The 18,031-nt window shown below is 41.7% G+C and overlaps 1 protein-coding gene across 1 annotated transcript; it reads right to left on the bottom strand.

Moving 5' to 3' along the window:
* Positions 1 to 15: 15 nt before the first annotated feature.
* On the bottom strand, positions 16 to 14,578 carry ccn6 (cellular communication network factor 6). The gene is made up of 5 exons (XM_029753613.1): positions 14,153 to 14,578; positions 5,596 to 5,878; positions 4,909 to 5,163; positions 4,079 to 4,272; positions 16 to 931 (listed from the first exon to the last, which is right to left on the bottom strand). The coding sequence occupies exons 1-5, from the start codon at positions 14,198 to 14,200 to the stop codon at positions 650 to 652; spliced, it is 1,062 nt and encodes a 353-aa protein (XP_029609473.1). The 5' UTR covers positions 14,201 to 14,578; the 3' UTR covers positions 16 to 649.
* Positions 14,579 to 18,031: the final 3,453 nt, after the last annotated feature.

Below are 18,031 nucleotides of genomic sequence, written 5' to 3'. Positions count from 1 at the left end.
ACACAGGGGAAAATACAAAAAAATAATAATTCATTTTATTGATTTTGATTCTAAATCTCTAGTGAATCAGAGTGGACATGAGATTGTATGAGGTATTGTGGTGCAAACTTGGTTGAGAATTAACTGGTAGGAAGATGTTTTGTGATCCAGCTGGTACAACACTGTTTGGAGTTGATAAGGGGTATAATCAATGGATCGCTACAAAGATTCATTAAGATTGACCCAGATCATGTTTGCTCTATCTACACCTGTTGCCACTAATGGCCTCACTCACAGCCTTATTGTTTAATGAGGTACTGTTAAAAACCCTAGAATTGAGGTCTAACCCCACATTGTCATCACTTACATTACATTTCCTTTCATGTTAATTGTCAAGCAATATACCCAGAACAAGTTGTTTCTCTCCAGTCTTCATGAGTTGAGGTTCCACGTTTTAAACGTTCAATACCAGCCCATTGGCACATCGCCAGAGAACACAGGCACTGTTTAGTAGCACTTCATGGCCAGACCGAACCCTGACCAGCTCAGCCCTGTACACACAAATACCATGACTCGGGCAGCACGGGGCCAGAGGCAGTTAGGCCAGGCCTGTGTTAGTCTGTGGGCATGGACATGGCTCTGAGGTTGATTATAGATGCTGGAGAAGGTGCTAGAGGAAGCGTAGCTCTGCAAACATGTCCCCAGGGTCATTACACTTCCTCTGGCACACGCAGGACGTTATCCACTGCATCTTCCAGCGCACGTTGGAGCCGCCCTTGCACTTGAAGTTGACGGTCACCATTTTGGATTTGTTGGGGACGCAACAGCGCTTGTCAGTGCAGATGCCGCAGTAAGTGGGTTTGAAACTCTTGGTGCTAGCGCACCCAGACAGGGTCAGCTTTTCTGCTTTCCGAGCCTGGAACTTGGGCTTACATGTCTTTCCTCTCAGCATCTAGAGGGGAAAAGGGACATAGTTAAATCTTCTCTTGTCATATGATAGAAACCCTATCAATCTATCATACTTCTTCTGCTCTTCTTTCGTGAACATACAGTGCCTTTAGAAAGAATTGACACTTCTTGACTTTTTCCACATTTTGTGCTACAAAGTGAAATTAAAATTGATTTGTTAAAGATCTACACAAAATACTATATCAAAATGGATATAAACTCATTGTAAAGGGTTTAAACACCGTTTCCCATGCTTGTTCAATGAACCATAAACAATTAATGAACATGCACCTGTGGAACGGTCATTAAGACACTAACAGCTCACAGACGGTAGGCAATTAAGGTCACAGTTATGAAAACTTAGGACACTAAAGAGGCCTTTCTACTGACTCTGGAAAAACACCAAAAGAAAGATGCCCAGGGTCCCTGCTCATCTGTGTGAATGTGCCTTAGGCATGCTGCAAGGAGGCATGAGGACTGCAGATGTGGCCAGGGCAATAAGTTGCAATGTCCGTACTGTGAGACGCCTAAGACAGGGCTACAGGGAGACAGGACGGACAGCTGATTGCCTTCACAGGGGCAGCCCACGTGTAACAACACCTGCACAGGATCGGTACATCCGAACATCACACCTGCAGGACAGGTACAGGATGGCAACAACAACTGCCCGAGTTACACCAGGAACGCACAATCCCTCCATCAGTGCTCAGACTGTCCGCAGTAGGCTGAGAGAGGCTGGACTGAGGGCTTGTAGGCCTTTTGTAAGGCAGGTCCTCACCAGACATCACCGGCAACAACGTCGCCTATGGGCACAAACCCACCGTCGCTGGACCAGACAGGACTGGTCAGACTCTTCACTGACGAGTCGCGGTTTTGTCTCACCAGGGGTGATGGTCGGATTTGCGTTTATCTTCGAAGGAATGCGTGTTACACCGAGGCCTGTGCTCTGGAGCGGGATCGATTTGGAGGTGGAGGGTCCATTGTGGTCTGGGGCGGTGTGTCACAGCATCATCGGACTGAGCTTGTTGTCATTGCAGGCAATCTTAACGCTGTGCGTTACAGGGAAGACATCATCCTCATGTTGTACCCTTCCTGCAGGCTCATCCTGACATGACCCTCCAGCATGATTTCCTGCAAGACAGGAATGTCAGTGTTCTGCCATGGCCAGCGAAGAGCCCGGATCTCAATCCCATTGAGCACGTCTGGGACCTGTTGGATCGGAGGGTGAGGGCTAGGGCCATTCCCCCCAGAAATGTCCAGGAACTTGCAGGTGCCTTGACCCTCCCTTTGTTCAGGGACACATTTTTCCATTTCTGTTAATCACATGTCTGTGGAACTTGTTCAGTTTGTCTGTTGTTGAATCTTATGTTCATACAAATATTTACACATGTTAAGTTTGCTGAAAATAAACGCAGTTGACAGTGAGAGGACGTTTCTTTTTTTGCTGAGTTTATATACAGTACCAGTCAAATGTTTGGACACAAATGAACTTTTAACAAGGCACACCTGTTAATTGAAATGCATTCCAGGTGATTACCTTATCATGAAGCTGGTTGAGAGAATGCCAAGAGTGTGCAAAGCTGTCATCAAGGCAAAGGGTGGCTACTTAAAATATATTTTGATTTGTTGAACATGATTCCATATGTGTTATTTCATAGTTTTGATGTCTTCACTATTATTCTACAATGTAGAATAGTAAAAATAAAGAAAAACCCTTGAATGAGTAGGTGTGTCTAAACTTTTGACTGGTAATATATATAAATATATATATCTTGATTAGATAAATATTCAACCCCTTGAGTCAATACATGTTAGAATCACCTTTGGCAGTGATTACAGCTGTGAGTCTCTAAGAGATTTACACACCTGGATTGTACAATATTTGCACATGATCTTTTTTAATTTCTTCAAGCTCTGTCAAGGTGGTTGTTGATCATTGCTAGACAGCCATTTTCAAGTCTTGCAATAGATTTTCAAGACAATTTAAGTCAAACTGTATCTAGGCCACTCCATGTCATGTTGATAAGCAACTCCAGTGTATATTTGCCCCCCCCCCCCCCCCCCCCCCCCCGAAAATCCCTAGTCTTTGCCGGTGATAAACAAAACGTACCCATAACAACAGACACCACCATGCTTGAAAATATGAAGAGTGGTACTCGGTGATGTGTTGTGTTGGATTTGCCCCAAACATAATGCTTTGTAATAAGGACAAAGTTAGTTTCAAAAAATGTTCTGTATTACTTTGTATTACTGTATTACAAACAGGATGAATGTTTTGGAATGTATTTATTCTGTACAGGCTTCCTTCTTTTCACTCTGTCATTTAGAGAGTAGCTACAATGTTGTTGATCCATCCTCAATTTTCTCCTATCACAGCCATTAAACTATAACTGTTTTAAAGTCACCGTTGGCCTCGTGGTGAAATCCCTGAGCGGTTTTCTTTCCCTCCGTCAACTGAGTTAGGAAGGACGCCGGTATATTCTTAGTGACTGGGCATATTGATACACCATCCAAAGTGTAATTTATAACTTCACCATGCTAAAAGGGATATTCAATGTCTGCTATTTTACCTATCTACCAATATGTGCCCTACTTTGCAAGGCATTGAAAAACCTGGTTGAATCTATGTCTAAAAGCCACTGCTCGACTGAGGGACCCTACAGATGATTGTATGTGTGGGGTACAGAGATGAGGTAGTCATTTAAAAATCAAGTTAAATACTATTATTGCACAGAGTGAGTCCATGCAACTTATTATGTGACTTGTTAAGCACATTTTTCTCCTTAACTTATTTAGGCTTGCCATAACAAAATGGTTGAATACTTATTGACTCAAGACATTGCAGCTTTTCATTTGTAAACATTTCTAAAAGCATAATACCACTTTGATATGGTGGGGTATTGAGTGTAGGCCAGTGACAATCTAATCCATTTTAAATGCAGGCTGTAACACAACAAAATGTGGAAAAGGTCAAGGGGTGTGAATTCTTTCTGAAGGCACTGTATATAGTAGTTACAAGACCATTGTCATATTTTCAGAATTAGAAATATCACTGGGTGTTGTGGGCGTACAAGTCAGTTATTTAACATTTCACCGATTACCATCAGAACACATCTCTCAGAGAGAGCCTGGCTGATCAGTGGTCAGTCACCTGGATGGACTTCATGATGCTCTTCTCACACGGCCGCAGCAGGCAGAGGCGGCGGTCCTTCCTCATCTCACACTTGCCGTTGTCATTTTTGACCCGGACTGAGATACCCAGGCCGCAGGTCTTGGAGCAGGGGCTCCACGGAGTGGTCTGGATCAGGCAATTCTTCTTCCAGGCTAAAGGAGGATCCCTGTAAGCTTTCGGTTTTACAGTATTAAAAAGGCATCGATAGATGAAGGAACCCGCCTGTACGCCGCCATGCTGCTACAGAGCACATGCTGTTCAGAGTGAATCAAGAGCCCTCGGTCCTCAGTCATTCTGCCTGCTAAAGATAATTGGATAACCCAGTTGGAAAGAAATGATCTTTAGGCGGGCCATGATGTCAAGATGGTTTCAATTGCATCTTTGTAAGGTTTGAAGTCAGTGATTGCAAACATATTTGATTTGTGTGTTGGCAATATCAAAAACATCAAGACCTAGTGATGGCTAACCTTTCAGATTCACTAGAAAGCAGGACATTTGTGTTTATCAAGCCAAGCAAAGCGAACATTTACTGAAATATATCAAAGAAGCATCCTTAAAAGAGGCATTGGTGCTTTTGATGGAAAGTGAACTAGAGCTCTCTATGGACCTTTGTGCATGACTGGAACCATCCACCCTACTCCCTCTGTGTGGCTAACCACAGTCAGTCAGCCACACTCCATCCACCCTCCGCACTTCCCAGCCAAAGTAATCAAAACGCCTCCCTCTTTCCATCCTGCTTTTACAGCAATTAGCATTCCAGGGCAGACAAGCTGGCGGTTCTGGCCCTGGTTTTCCCTGCAAACACACACCTGGCATGGCGGCCATGTTTGTTGTGTCCTGCTGGTGTTTTCTGGAGGCACCAGGGGCGCTCTGGAGGCCAGCTGGCAGGGGTGCGTTGCTCCTCAGAGGGGCAGGACCCAGGAGACCAGCGGGCTTCTGGATGAAGGCCGGGGTGCAGCCGATGGCTCCCGCGATGCACGTGCATTTATACAGCGGGCTGGGCTGGAAGGCCTCGCCGTTCTCATAGTGGGCCCCATTCAGGTCACAACCAACTGCCATCAAGTCTACAGAGAAGGAGATGGGGAAACTGAACACGACTCGGTTGACTGGCCTGTGCACTGCTTGCAGCATTCTTCTGGTCTAAGTGTGTTTCTATTAGTGTGGTTGGCCTTGGGGGGTTTGCCTGATTGATATATGTGTGTGACCTACTGGGTTCTTTTCATGATCAAAGAGACCATGGGTAAATGAGTCAACCAATCCCATGGAACTACAGGTTTATGCAAATCTCCAATCCTGGGTGAGTAGCATGAGATTAAAGTATTTAGCTGTAGTACAGTTTCTAGCCAGGTCTTTGAAGTAGCTGAGTCCTATTACACAATCCAGCTCCTGCCCCCTCTGAATTTTTTTTTATTGACCTTGAGACATTCAGTCATACATTGACTTTTAACTTATGAATCGCCCGAACGGGTAACATATGAAACGAAAAGTTCACTCACAAGCGCAGACTCCGACCTCATATCGCGGCTGGTCATTAGAGAAGTCGCAGTACATGCCCTTGTGGGGGTCGCAGATGTCCCTCTCGTTGCAGGCCTCTCCTATCTGCCGGGCGCAGCTCTTACAGCAGCCACAGCCGTCCAGCACTGAGCTGACCCCCGGGGCACACTGGGGCTTGGCCCTGCACTTACACGGCCACTGGCACAACTGTTTCCTCTCCAACATGGCCTTGCCTCCTCGCGGACCAGACAGCTGCCCACCATGGTTCTGAGCCCTGCATAGAGACTGGAGGGAAGGAAGGACAGGGTTCTTGTAGAGTTTTTAAATGTAACCTTTATTTAACTAGGCAAGTCAGTTAAGAACAAATTCTTATTTACAATGACGGCCTACACCGGCCAAACCCAGACGACGCTGGGCCAATTGTGCCCCGCCTTATGGGACTCCCAATCACGGTCGGTTGTGATACAGCCTGGAATTGAACCAGGGTGTCTGTAGTGACGCCTCAAGCCCTGAGATGTAGTGCCTTAGACCGCTGCGCCACTCAGGATCCCCATGTGGTGCAGTGGTAAAAGACCACTGCTTGGGAGGTGGAATTAACAGGCTAACGATTTACTTTGATTACATAGCCATAATGCATTCATTACACGTCTATAAGCATTTCATTGACTTGCTTTAACAGGTCCTAACCACATTGTTAAATGTTAATAATTAATTAACTATATCATTCGCATATTAGTATACATTGTGTGTATAAGGTAGTTGTTGTGAATTTGTTAGATTACTTGTTAGATTTTATTGCATAGTCGAAACTAGAAGCACAAGCATTTCACTACACTCGCATTAACATCTGCTAACCATGTGTATGTGACCAATAAAATTTGATTTGATTTAATCTATAGTGCATTCATGTCATGCTATGCAAGAGCTCATATTTAGGTATCTTAATAGATGCATAATTGCAATGACACCGTAGTGTGCTTCTGCCATACCAGTGTTAGTGGATATGCCTAAAGGCCAAGCTAGGGCTGTGACGGTCATGTAATTTTGTCAGCCGGTTATTGTCATGCAAAAGACTTGCCGGTCTCACACCATACACGTGGCCTGCGGTTGTGAGGCCAGTTGGACGTACTGCCCCCCTTTAGACACACACACACTTTTTGCTCTCAGAACAGACTCAATTCATTGGGGCATGTGTCGAAAGCATTCCACAGGAATGCTGGCATATGTTGACTCCAATGCTTCCCACAGTTGTGTCAAGGACCATTCTTGATACACACAGGAAACCCAGCAGCGTTGCAGTTCTTGACACGAAGTGGGGCGCCTGGCACCTACTACCATACCCCGTTAAAAAGCAGATTTTTTGTCTTGCCCATTCATCCTCTGAATACGCACATACAGTCCATGTCTCAATTGTCTCAAGGCTTAAAAATCCATTTTTAACTTGTCTCCTCCCCTTCATCTACACTGATTGAAGTGGATTTAAAAACTGACATCAATAAGGGATCATAGCTTTCACCTGGATTCACCTGGTCTCTCTCTAGGTCCTACTTTGTATACTCAGTGCCTTCGGAAAGTATTCAGACCCCTTGACTTTTTCCACATTTTGTTAGGTTTCAGACTTATTCTAAAATTGATTAACTACCCTATAATGATAAAGCGATAACAGGGTTTTAGAATTTTTTAGCAAATGTATTTAAAAAAAACCAGAACAGAAATACCTTATTTACATAAGTATTCAGACCCTTTGCAATCAGACTCAAAATAAATTGAGCTCAGGTGCATCCTGTTTCCATTGATCATCCTTGAGATGTTTCGACAACTTGATTGGAGTCCACCTGTGTTAAATTAATTTGATTGGACATGATATGGAAAGGCACATGCCTGTCTATATAAGGTCCCACAGTTGGCAGTGCATGTCAGAGCAAAAACCAAGCCATGATTTAGAAGGAAATTCCCGTAGAGCTCCGAGACAGGATTGTATCAAGGCACAGATCTGGGGAAGGGTACCAAAACATTTGTGCAGCATTGAAGGTCCTCAAGAACACAGTGACCTCCATCATTCTTAAGTGGAAGAAGTTTGAAACCAGCAAGACTCTTCCTAGACCTGGCTGGCTGCCCGGCCAAACTGAGCAATCTGGGGAGCAGGGCCATGGTCAGGGAGGTGACCAAGAACCCGATGGTCACTCTGACAGACCTCCAGAGTTCCTCTGTGGAGATGGGAGAACCTTCCAGAAGGACAACCATCTCTGCAGCACTCCACCAATAAGGCCTTTATGGTAGAGTGGCCAGACGAAAGCCACTCTTCAGTAAAAGGCACATGACAGCCCGCTTGAAGTTTGCCAAAAGGCACCAAAAGGACTCAGACCATGAGAAACAAGATTCTCTGGTCTGATGAAACGAAGATGGAACTCTTTGGCCTAAATACCAAGCGTCACATCTGGAGGAAACCTGGCACCATCCCTACAGTGAAGCATGGTGGTGAAAGCATCATGCTGTGGGGATGTTTTTCCTGGGAGACTAGTCAGGATCGAGGCATAAATGAACGGAGGAAAGTACAAAGAGATCCTTGATGAAAACCTGCTCCAGAGCACTCAGGCCCTCAGATTGGGGTGACGGTTCACCTTCCAACAGTACAACGACCCTAAGCACACAGCCAAGATAACACAGGAGTGGCTTCGTCTCTGAATGTCTTTGGGTGGCCCAGCCAGAGCCTGGACTTGAACCCAATCGAACATCTCTGGAGAGACCTGAAAATAGCTGTGCAGCGACACTCCCCATCCAACCTGACAGCGCTTGAGAGGATCTGCATAGAATAATGAGGGAAACTCCCCAAATATAGGTGTGCCAAGCTTGTAGTGTCATACCCAAGAAGACTTGAGGCTGTAATAGCTGCCAAAGTTGCTTCAACAAAGTACTGAGTAAAGGGTCTGAATACTTATGTAAATGTTATATTTCAGTTTTAAAAAATGTATAAATTTGCAAACATTTCTAAAAAACAGTTTTTGCTCTGTGATTATGGGGTATTGTGTGTAGATTAATGAGGGGAAACAATTGAATCTCTTTTAGAATAAGGCTGTAACAACAAAATGTGGAAAAAGTCACTTTCTGAATGCACAGTAGGCTGTCACCTGGAAGTGATGTCACTGACCTCATCCTCTTCTCTGCAGTCAAAACAAAAGCAACAGCTTGATGATTAACGTGTTTACATTATGCCAGGTGCTTAGCTAGCTACATTAGTAGCTAAGTAAGGGGGGACACCTTGTGTTAATACATTTTACTCACTAAGTTATTGCTATGAGTCTGAAATGGGGAATTGAATTTGAATGTTTGAATATGAATCTATTCAAGAAAAGTCAAACTGAAAAATGTCAATAGTAAGATTCTTCGGCAATGTCCTCCGCAATTGTTTTCTCTACTACATCTGGAAAATGTAAATAAAATGTTCATATTTCCTTTAACAATCAGTGGTGTCCGTATACTTTTTTTAAATAAGTGAGGCATGTTTATAAATGCTTTATAAATCGGAAAATAGCAATGACAGTACAATGACTGCATAGAATTCATAGACCTTATAATGTTGGTGTTATAGATCAGAGTGGCAAACTTCACAGGTATGCTGGCTTCACATGCTCGTGAGAAATAGGAAACTGGGAGGTGGTAAGTCAGACATGATTGTGTTCAAGTGCTTTTGAAGTCGGAACATTTTAGCTAGCTTGATAAAGTTGCTAACAATAAAGTTAGATAGCTTGCTTAACAATATGGTCAGACTAGAAACATTATCCATATTGATACGGTTGTATTGTCAAACTTATTTGTTGTTATTTTTTGGTTGAAAATGTGAAAAAGTCCGTGGTAAAATGTCACAACTCAGCAAATCGGGTGACAACATTTTCTCCGTTTCCCACTTTTAATTCCGACTTGGAGGGTCATTCAAAAGAAATTTGATCTTCGGCTAACTCTGATAGCGCGTGAACGCGGCATTAATTACCATGAAGTGCTTAGCTATCAATGCATTATGAATGGGAAAATAGATTTGACTTAACTTTGACTGAATAGAATTCATACATAGACCCTTCATGTGTGCGTTATAAACCAGTTTGGCCAATTTAGGTCTAATTATGATGTGGGGGAGGGCTGTTACAGTTTTTTTTCACTTGGGTGCAATTTTCACAAGTGCGTGGTACATTTTCACAACTCTAAGCAAAAATCTAAACATCAAAATGGTTTCAAAACTAAGCACATTTTTTTGCTGAGTACAGCAAACAAATCCACAAAGTCACTTGTTCACTGCACCAAATCACTCTTTCAATTTGGATACATATTCAATCTAAGTATCTGCTTTTCAAATCAACTTTACTTTTGATATGATTTTCTTGTAATTTGTTAACAATACAATTGACTATCACTTAATCAAACTACTCAAAACGAATAACTACTGAACCAAATGATGTAGTCCCTAGTTAACGTATATAGTTTATTAACTGCTGAACACTGTACAATTCTATAAATGTATAAATTGGACATTAAGTTATGTTGGAATGTAAAACCAAATCAAATATGGATGTGGCTGTAAATACTACTTCATTATTCTCCATTGCTTCAATAGGACAAAGTGGAAAGAGTCACTATGTGCTACCCTTTGGAATTATAGTGTAGTGTACAATGCACTGCTGAAATACTTGGGTTGTATATAACAATATATTCCATTCATTATATAAATGTTATTGATGCACTGTATGCCGACAGGCAATATTGATAGAAAGGTGATCTTGTACAATGTTGCATGGGGCAGAAATGGCATACAAAACCCATATTTCTGACGATTTGTCCTATGTATGTACTGTAAAAAGACAATGAAACTGTAAGACATACATATTTCTCAACATGCTCACAACCTGCCATTGCATACAAATTATTTAAAAAATGTCAAGTAATCGTGAAATACTGTATGGAAAATGATACCATCTACTATTGTTTATATTCAGCACTTCAAAAAGAACAGTTTTGAAATGTGTATCTTGTATTTTTTGCTATTGGATTCAATGGTAGTTTAAATGACTTAAATGGTGAGCCTTTCATTATTTGATGCATTGGTGACTAAACTAAATGTTCTCGTGGTATTTCACGGAAAACGTAGATTTTGCATGAATGACTCATGGGTGAATGCACAATCGAAGGTTCTGAACATAAGATTGGGGGCATTACAAGTCTTATCAGTTGTGTACTTAAGAGTTTTTAAAATATTCCACTTCCATCTGAAAAAAATGCCAAAGTGATTGAAAATAATTCTAATGAGTTATATTATGACCCTCAACTACACGAATTGATCGTACATTTTTTTTTACCGACGATTCAACCCTGTGGGGATCATAATGCACCATTGACCTCCGTGAGAAGAAGGTAAGTCACGGGGCTATAGGTGGGTAGGTTGTTTAGCAACAAAACCGACTTGTGCGCCACTATTGGGCAAAACAGGCAGGGTTGGCTTATTGTTGACAACATGTAAACTATATTTAGTCTCCAAATATTTCTTGAAAACATAAGTACATTTGCACGATGAGCACTTGTTGTCTCTCAAATACATCGTCACAGTTGTTTGTTCGCTAGCTAGCGAATTTTAGCCATGTTAGCATTGACATGAAATCAGCCAAAACACCTCAAAACAAGACGTATCACGAACTACATAAAACTAGCTGAAATAAGCCACCTACGATTCTTGTCATTGTTGCTAGCTATCTGACCGTTCAGAATCATAACAACGCACGGCATCCGGTACCATCGATGCGCACGCGTCATTTTCGTGATGTCAGCCAACCCGTGTATACATTTTGGCGTATTGACTAACATTGGTATACAGAAGCACCCTTTTATAGAATATAAAAACAACTGCCATAATGATGACACTACACTTTCATTGTAATGATGCATCTACTGTATTAAGATATTAAATATTAGTTATTGCATAGCATGACATGAATCTGCTATAGATATGCTATGGATGTACTTTATTAACCTTTAATAATGGGACCTGTTATAAAATGTTAATGAAATGCTTATAGACGTGTAATACTGTAAATGTGTTATGGATATGTAGTCAAAGTTAATCGTTACCCAATAGGTAACAAAGCCTGCGATTGTGTTGCCTTATGTGACTTCATATAGTTTTGCCTTTGGTAAATTCTTGGTAAAGTTTAAAGTTCACCAAGAAGTCACCTAATGTAGAACATTCACAACAGTCAAGAGGCTACGAACAAGGATAAAAAGATAAGAACACCAAAACAATGCAGGACTAGTAACGTGGTGTTCTTACAAAAGTATCAACAAATTCCATTAATGAATTATAAAAATCGATTTTAGGCAAAAAAAATCTATAAATTATATCAGTATTAATAGTGATAGAATTCAGATTGCCATTTTGATACACACAACATATCATACATGCCTGATGTGTAAATTGCTTTACAATCTTTGTCTTTTTCATTCCAGAATCAGCAATGACTTCTTATTAATCTAGAAATAGCCATGTTTATGTCGACATAGAGCCCTCGAAAAAATCTCTTCCGCCCTCAGACGTAAACAAGTAGCTCCTTTGTACATTAGCAGTAAGTCGCAGTATTTAGGTCAGTTTAACTGGGAGCAATTCATTTCTGTTCCAACATATGGAAATTCTATAGCACAGATTTAAAATGTATTATATAAAAAGGTACAACTCTATGGAAGAAGGGAGCGAGTCAATGGAATGCCCATTGATTATGATTAGGACTGCAAATGGATGATATATTATTGGAAACTTTCTAAATTTACCAGTAAACCTACTGGAATTTTGGTAACTTTCAAGGAATGTATGGAATTTTATCAGATGACATATTGGCCTTTTTTGGTACTTCAGATTATCATTATCAACTGACTTGCTGTTAAGTCTAGGGCTGATTTCAAGGTTTTACTGTTAACCTACAAAGCATTGCATGGACTTGCTCCTACCATCTCTCTGATTTGGTCCTGCCATACATATCTACACATATGCCATGGTCACAAGACGCAGGCCCCTTATTGTCCCAGAATTTCTAAGCAAACAGGTGGAGGTGGGGATTTCTCCTATAGAGCTCCATTTTTATGGAATGGTCTGCCGATCCATGTGAGAGACGCAGACTCGGTCTCTCAACCTTTAAGTCCTTACTGAAGACTCAACTCTTCTGTAGGTCCTACGATTGAGTGTAGTCAGTCCCAGGGGTGCGAAAGTGAACGGCAAGGCACTGGAGGGACGAACCACCCTTGCTGTTTTTGCCTAGCCGGCTCTCCCCTCGCCACGTGGATTCTCTGCCTCTGACCCTATTACGGGGGGCTCCCATGCCATCCCTAGGGCGCATCACGACATGCCAGGCTTTTTTTGCTATACTCAACTTGAGCCACTGACGTGATCTTTCTGTCCGGTTTTGTACCCCCCTGGGGCTCGTACAGTAAAGGAGATCTTTGTGGGCTTTACTCTGTTTTGTCTCAGGGTAGTAAGTTAGTGGTCTGTTGATTTCCCTTTGGTGGTGTGGGGGCTGTGCTTTGGCAAAGTGAGTGTGGGGGGCAAGGGTCTGTCTGTCCTATCTGGTGTACTGTGTGACCTCAAAACTTTCCTGTCCTTTCTGGTGTCCCATGTGATCTTAGACATGCTCTTTATGACAATAAAAACGGAGATATGGACAAGGGCAAAGTACCCCGTTTTTGCAATCCTGGAAAACCGTTGTAAACCAAAAATATTTCCCCAACCCCCGATTACAATCTCAACTCTTTTCTCTACTCTTTTCTCTACTAAATGGCCGTACTCTTATAATTTTACCCGGCCCAGCCAGAAGAGGACTGGACACCCCTCGGAGGCTGGTTCCTCTCTAGGTTTCTTCCTAGGTTCCAGCCTTTCTAAGGAGTTTTTCGTAGCCTCTGTGCTTCATCTGCATTGCTTACTCTTTGGGGTTTTAGGCTGGGTATCTGTATAGCAATTTGTGACAACTGTTGTTGTAAAACGGGCTTTATAAAATACATTTGATTGATTGGTTTTGCCAAAAATTGGAATCCTTTCTACCAGGTTTACAGAATGCGCTCATTTCAAAAGCACAGCGAACCTCATACCTCTTGCCCTCTTTTGCCAGGAACGTCTTTTAAAAAGTGACGTAAAGGGAACCCTTTTGACTGCGACTTTACTGTGACGTTACCTCACTCAGCAAGCCTCAGTAGTAATTCCCTGCCACTGTAGAATTAGCCACTCATTCAAAACAAAACCTTGAATCAAGTTGTAAATATAAAATAAGGCCAAGAAAACACTTTCACTCAGATAACATTAACCTAGAAAGTAACGTAAGTTCCCCATATTGTAAGGTGTGAATAACATCTGTTCAACTGATGCCTTACTTTGAGATCAACCCTACCACCTTTCTCTATGGTTTGTTGTCAACACCTTTTCCTGGTTCTCCCTAGAAAGCAGGTGTTGAGTATCACATCAAGCCTGGTCCTATCAGAGACCGCAGAGACACAACTCATCACTATTGTTAAGAGAAAAAGGAAAGTCGCAGCTCTTACCTGTTGAGCTAGAATGACCAGGAGCAAAGAGTAGAGCGGAGATAGCATCTTTTAAGTACCCAGGTTTGGGTGAACTCTGGGAGCTTGAGAACGAAAGAGTGGGAAGGAGGGATAGCGACCAAGAGAGAAGGAGGGGGAATGGGAAAGAGAGAGATCGAGGGAGCTGACCTGGTGGAGAGGCACAAAGCACCCCTCTGTCTCCTTCAAGCACACCTTTCTGTGGCTTACTGATCCAAAGGAGAAATATTTAACTTCATAACTTCTGGTATGCTCGTAGACCTCCAAGTCCGGCCCACTTGTTTATCCCCCAGTCTGTAGATCTATTGGCTAACACAAGCACATTCATATTGGATTCATCTGTGCTTTATTCTCAAACCTTGTAGCTTTCAGTTAAAACGTATTTGAAACCACACTATACTGACACATTTTAGATGAACATGTTTACACTACACACATACTCTAAAGATAGACAGTATATGTGAATTAATTTATATAGAAGTGATATTCTCAAGCAGGAGAGGACAGGGTTTTTCATCTTCGTGTGGTGCTGGGCATGTCCTTGTTTTGGTGGACCTGGATATATTTGAGGTAACATTCCTTAATTATTTACACTGTGTAAAGAGGTCCCTCTCACAGCCAGTAACCTACCTCCTACCCCTAACACAACAATCTACTACTACAGTTACAGATAATAACAGGTTATTGATCGTTTTTTGCTACAATTTACTGTGGTATAAGCATATTATTTCGAATTTTTTAAATCCCTTTTTGAATGAAAATAATCCAATCAAAAATGGTTATAAAACCGTAATCATTCGTTTAAATGTAGTGCTCATCTGAGATACTGTAGAGTAGGTTATGATCATTCTCTCTGTAAAAACACCAGGAAGTCATTTTAATTTTGGACATCTTTTCCCAGTTATTCCCACGCATAATAGAGAGACACTTGATTATATACAAATGTGACTATATACATTATCATGTTTTAGTCAAATATTATATCTGTTTGGGATTCTGAAAATGTCCCAGTTCTTCCATGGCCTGCATACTCACCAGACATGTCACCCATTGACCATGTTTGGGATGCTCTGGGTCGACGTGTGACAGTGTTTTCTAGTTCCCGGCAATATCCAGCAACTTCACACAGTCATTGGTTTTCTGATCCACGGCCCTACCTTTTTTTTAAAGATATCTGTGACCAACAGATGCATATCTGTATTCCCAGTCATGTGAAATCCATAGATTAGGGCCTAATCAATTTATTAAAATTGACTGATTTCCTTATATGAACTGTAACTAAGTCAAATCTTTGAAGTTGTTGTATGTTGTGTTTATATTTTTGTTCAGTATAGTATGCCCTAATGTTCCCTTCTGACTGGTGTTGTGTAGTAGTAGTAGTAGTAGGTGTGGTAGTAGTAGTAATGGTAGTGGTAATAGTAGTTTCTATAAAGGGTTGGTCAAAACAAGCATTGTGATTGGTTAAAGTGTTGTAAGCGGTGCACATTTTTTTTGTTGACAACGGGTAGGCCTATGACGCATAAATAGGCTACTTGTTTACTGTTCTATCTGAGAAATCACTGTGGATCCACTGACTCATCTTCCTAGCCAGGCAATCCATAAACTCGATGTCCACTGTAAAAAAAAAAGCATCTAAACATTATTTCCCCTTGCTTGTATACTAGCATTTGGTTTGCAACAGCAGGGATTTAAACACATGTTGCTGTCTGCTTCTACGGCCTTTGCAACATTTTGAAATGCGATTTCCACCAGCCCAAAGAGAATCAACATGTCTGGACAAGACATACAGCTTTTTTATGACAGGCAAAATCATGCATACTTCATCTCAATAGAATAACAGTTCAAATGAAACAAAATGCAGCTGGTTTGCTGTCTCTCCAGCATCAGTTTGAAGGGATTGTGTTAGCTGTGTAGTTTGCTAGCTAGCAAGGGAGAAGAGCCTGCAAAGCAACGATCTTTGTTTGGCATAGCAACGTGCCAATGGAACAAACCTCAATGGAACAAATGACCAGTAGGCTTGGCTGGCAACGGTGACAATCAAACAAATGACCAGTAGGCTTGGCTGGCAACGGTGACAATCAAACAAATGACCAGTCGGCTTGGCTTGCAACTCAAGATTTGTGTCAGGACAACAGTATATACTTCTTGAGGGATGAAATAGTAACCTATGAATACATTTTAAAATAATGTTGTTTATTTCATTGTAGTACGGCAATTTTACGCCCGACGTTGTTGTAAACAACTGTTTTTCACGACTGTGCTGCGGTCGTAGATACGAGGCAGAGTCGAGTACCGACTAGTCATTTGTTCGTTCTCTCATGTACAATTGCTTTAACAATGCCCGAGGATCAACTCTGGGCTTCAAATACTACTCATATTACAGAGCTTGCGGTAAAGCTTCATATGACACCAATGTTTGATTTGTATCGCATACAGTAGTAGTCTAGAGGCAAGAGTACACTGAATAATAGGTCAAGGCTTTCGAAGCATTAGACCTCATTAGACTTCATGCCCCTTAAAAGCTGATAATGCACTGTCTAGGCAGAGAATATTGTCAAACTGAGTTATACTTCATTGTTGCTGTACATTGAGAGGTGATGTTGTGTCACTGTGTTGCACCGTAAGCCGCGCCCAAACAAAACACCAATGATTTGGATGTTTAAATTGTACTAGTCTCATTTGCTATATTTCAGTGCTATATGTCAGTGTTTAGTAACCCTTTAATAAGATATTCCATCCACCAGACAGGTATGGCATATCAAGAAGCTGATTAAACAGCATGATCATTACACAGGTGCACCTTGTGCTGGGGGCATTAATAGGCCACTCTGAAATATGCAGTTTTGTCATGCAACACAATGCCACAGATGTCTCAAGTTTCGAGGGAGCGTGCAATTGGCATACTGACTGCAGGAATGTCCACCAGAGCTCTTGCCAGAGAATTTAATGTTAATTTCTCTACTACAGTTGAAGTCGGAACTTTACATACACCTTAGCCAAATACATTTAAACTCAGTTTTACAATTCCTGACATTTAATCCAAGTAAAAATTCAGGATCACCACTTTATTTTAAAAATGTGAAATGCCTGAATAATAGTAGAGAGAATTATTTATTTCAGCTTTTATTTCTTTCATCACATTCCCAGTGGGTCAGAAGTTTACCTACACTCAGTTAGTATTTGGTAGCGTTGCCTTTAAATTGTTTAACTTGGGTCAAATGTTTCGGGTAGCCTTCCACATTTTTCCACAATAAGTTGGGTGAATTTTGGTCCATTCCTCCTGACAGAGCTGGTGTAACTGAGTCAGGTTTGTAGGCCTCCTTGCTCGCACACGCTTTTTCAGTTCTGCCCACAATTTTTCTATGAGATTGAGATCAGGACTTTGTGATGGCCACTCCAATACCTTGACTTTGTTGTCCTTAAGCCATTTTGCCACAACTTTGGAAGTATGCTTGGGGTCATTGTCCATTTGGAAGACCCATTTGCAACCAAGCTTTAACTTCCTGACTGATGTCTTGAGATGTTGCTTCAATATATCCAGATAATTTTCCTCCCTCATGATGCCATCTATTTTGTGAAGTGAACCAGTCCCTCCTGCAGCAAAGCACCCCCACAACATGATGCTGCCACCCCCGTGCTTCACGGTTGGAATGGTGTTTTTCAGCTTGCAAGCCTCCCCCATTTTCCTCAAACATAACGATGGCCAAACAGTTCTGTTTTTGTTTCATCAGACCAGAGGACATATCTCCAAAAAGTACGATCTTTGTCCCCATGTGCTGTTGCAAACCGTAGTCTGGCTTTTTTATGGCGATTTTGGAGCAGTGGCTTCTTCCTTGCTGAGCGACCTTTCAGGTTATGTCG

The sequence above is a fragment of the Salmo trutta genome, chromosome 1 (assembly GCF_901001165.1).
Source record: "Salmo trutta chromosome 1, fSalTru1.1, whole genome shotgun sequence".
NCBI classification, from domain to species: Eukaryota; Metazoa; Chordata; class Actinopteri; order Salmoniformes; family Salmonidae; genus Salmo; species Salmo trutta.
This window is presented reverse-complemented; position numbering and strand designations above follow the sequence as displayed.

Bases quoted from the DNA above. Each gene is read 5' to 3' on its own strand.
- ccn6 (XM_029753613.1), bottom strand. From the start codon at position 14,200: ATGCTATCTCCGCTCTACTCTTTGCTCCTGGTCATTCTAGCTCAACAG. The intron at 5,164-5,595 runs GTGAGTGAACTT...CCTTCTCTGTAG, and splicing joins TGAGGTCGGAGTCTGCGCTT to ACTTGATGGCAGTTGGTTGT. The intron at 932-4,078 runs GTGACTGACCAC...TTTCCCCTCTAG, and splicing joins GCATCATGAAGTCCATCCAG to ATGCTGAGAGGAAAGACATG.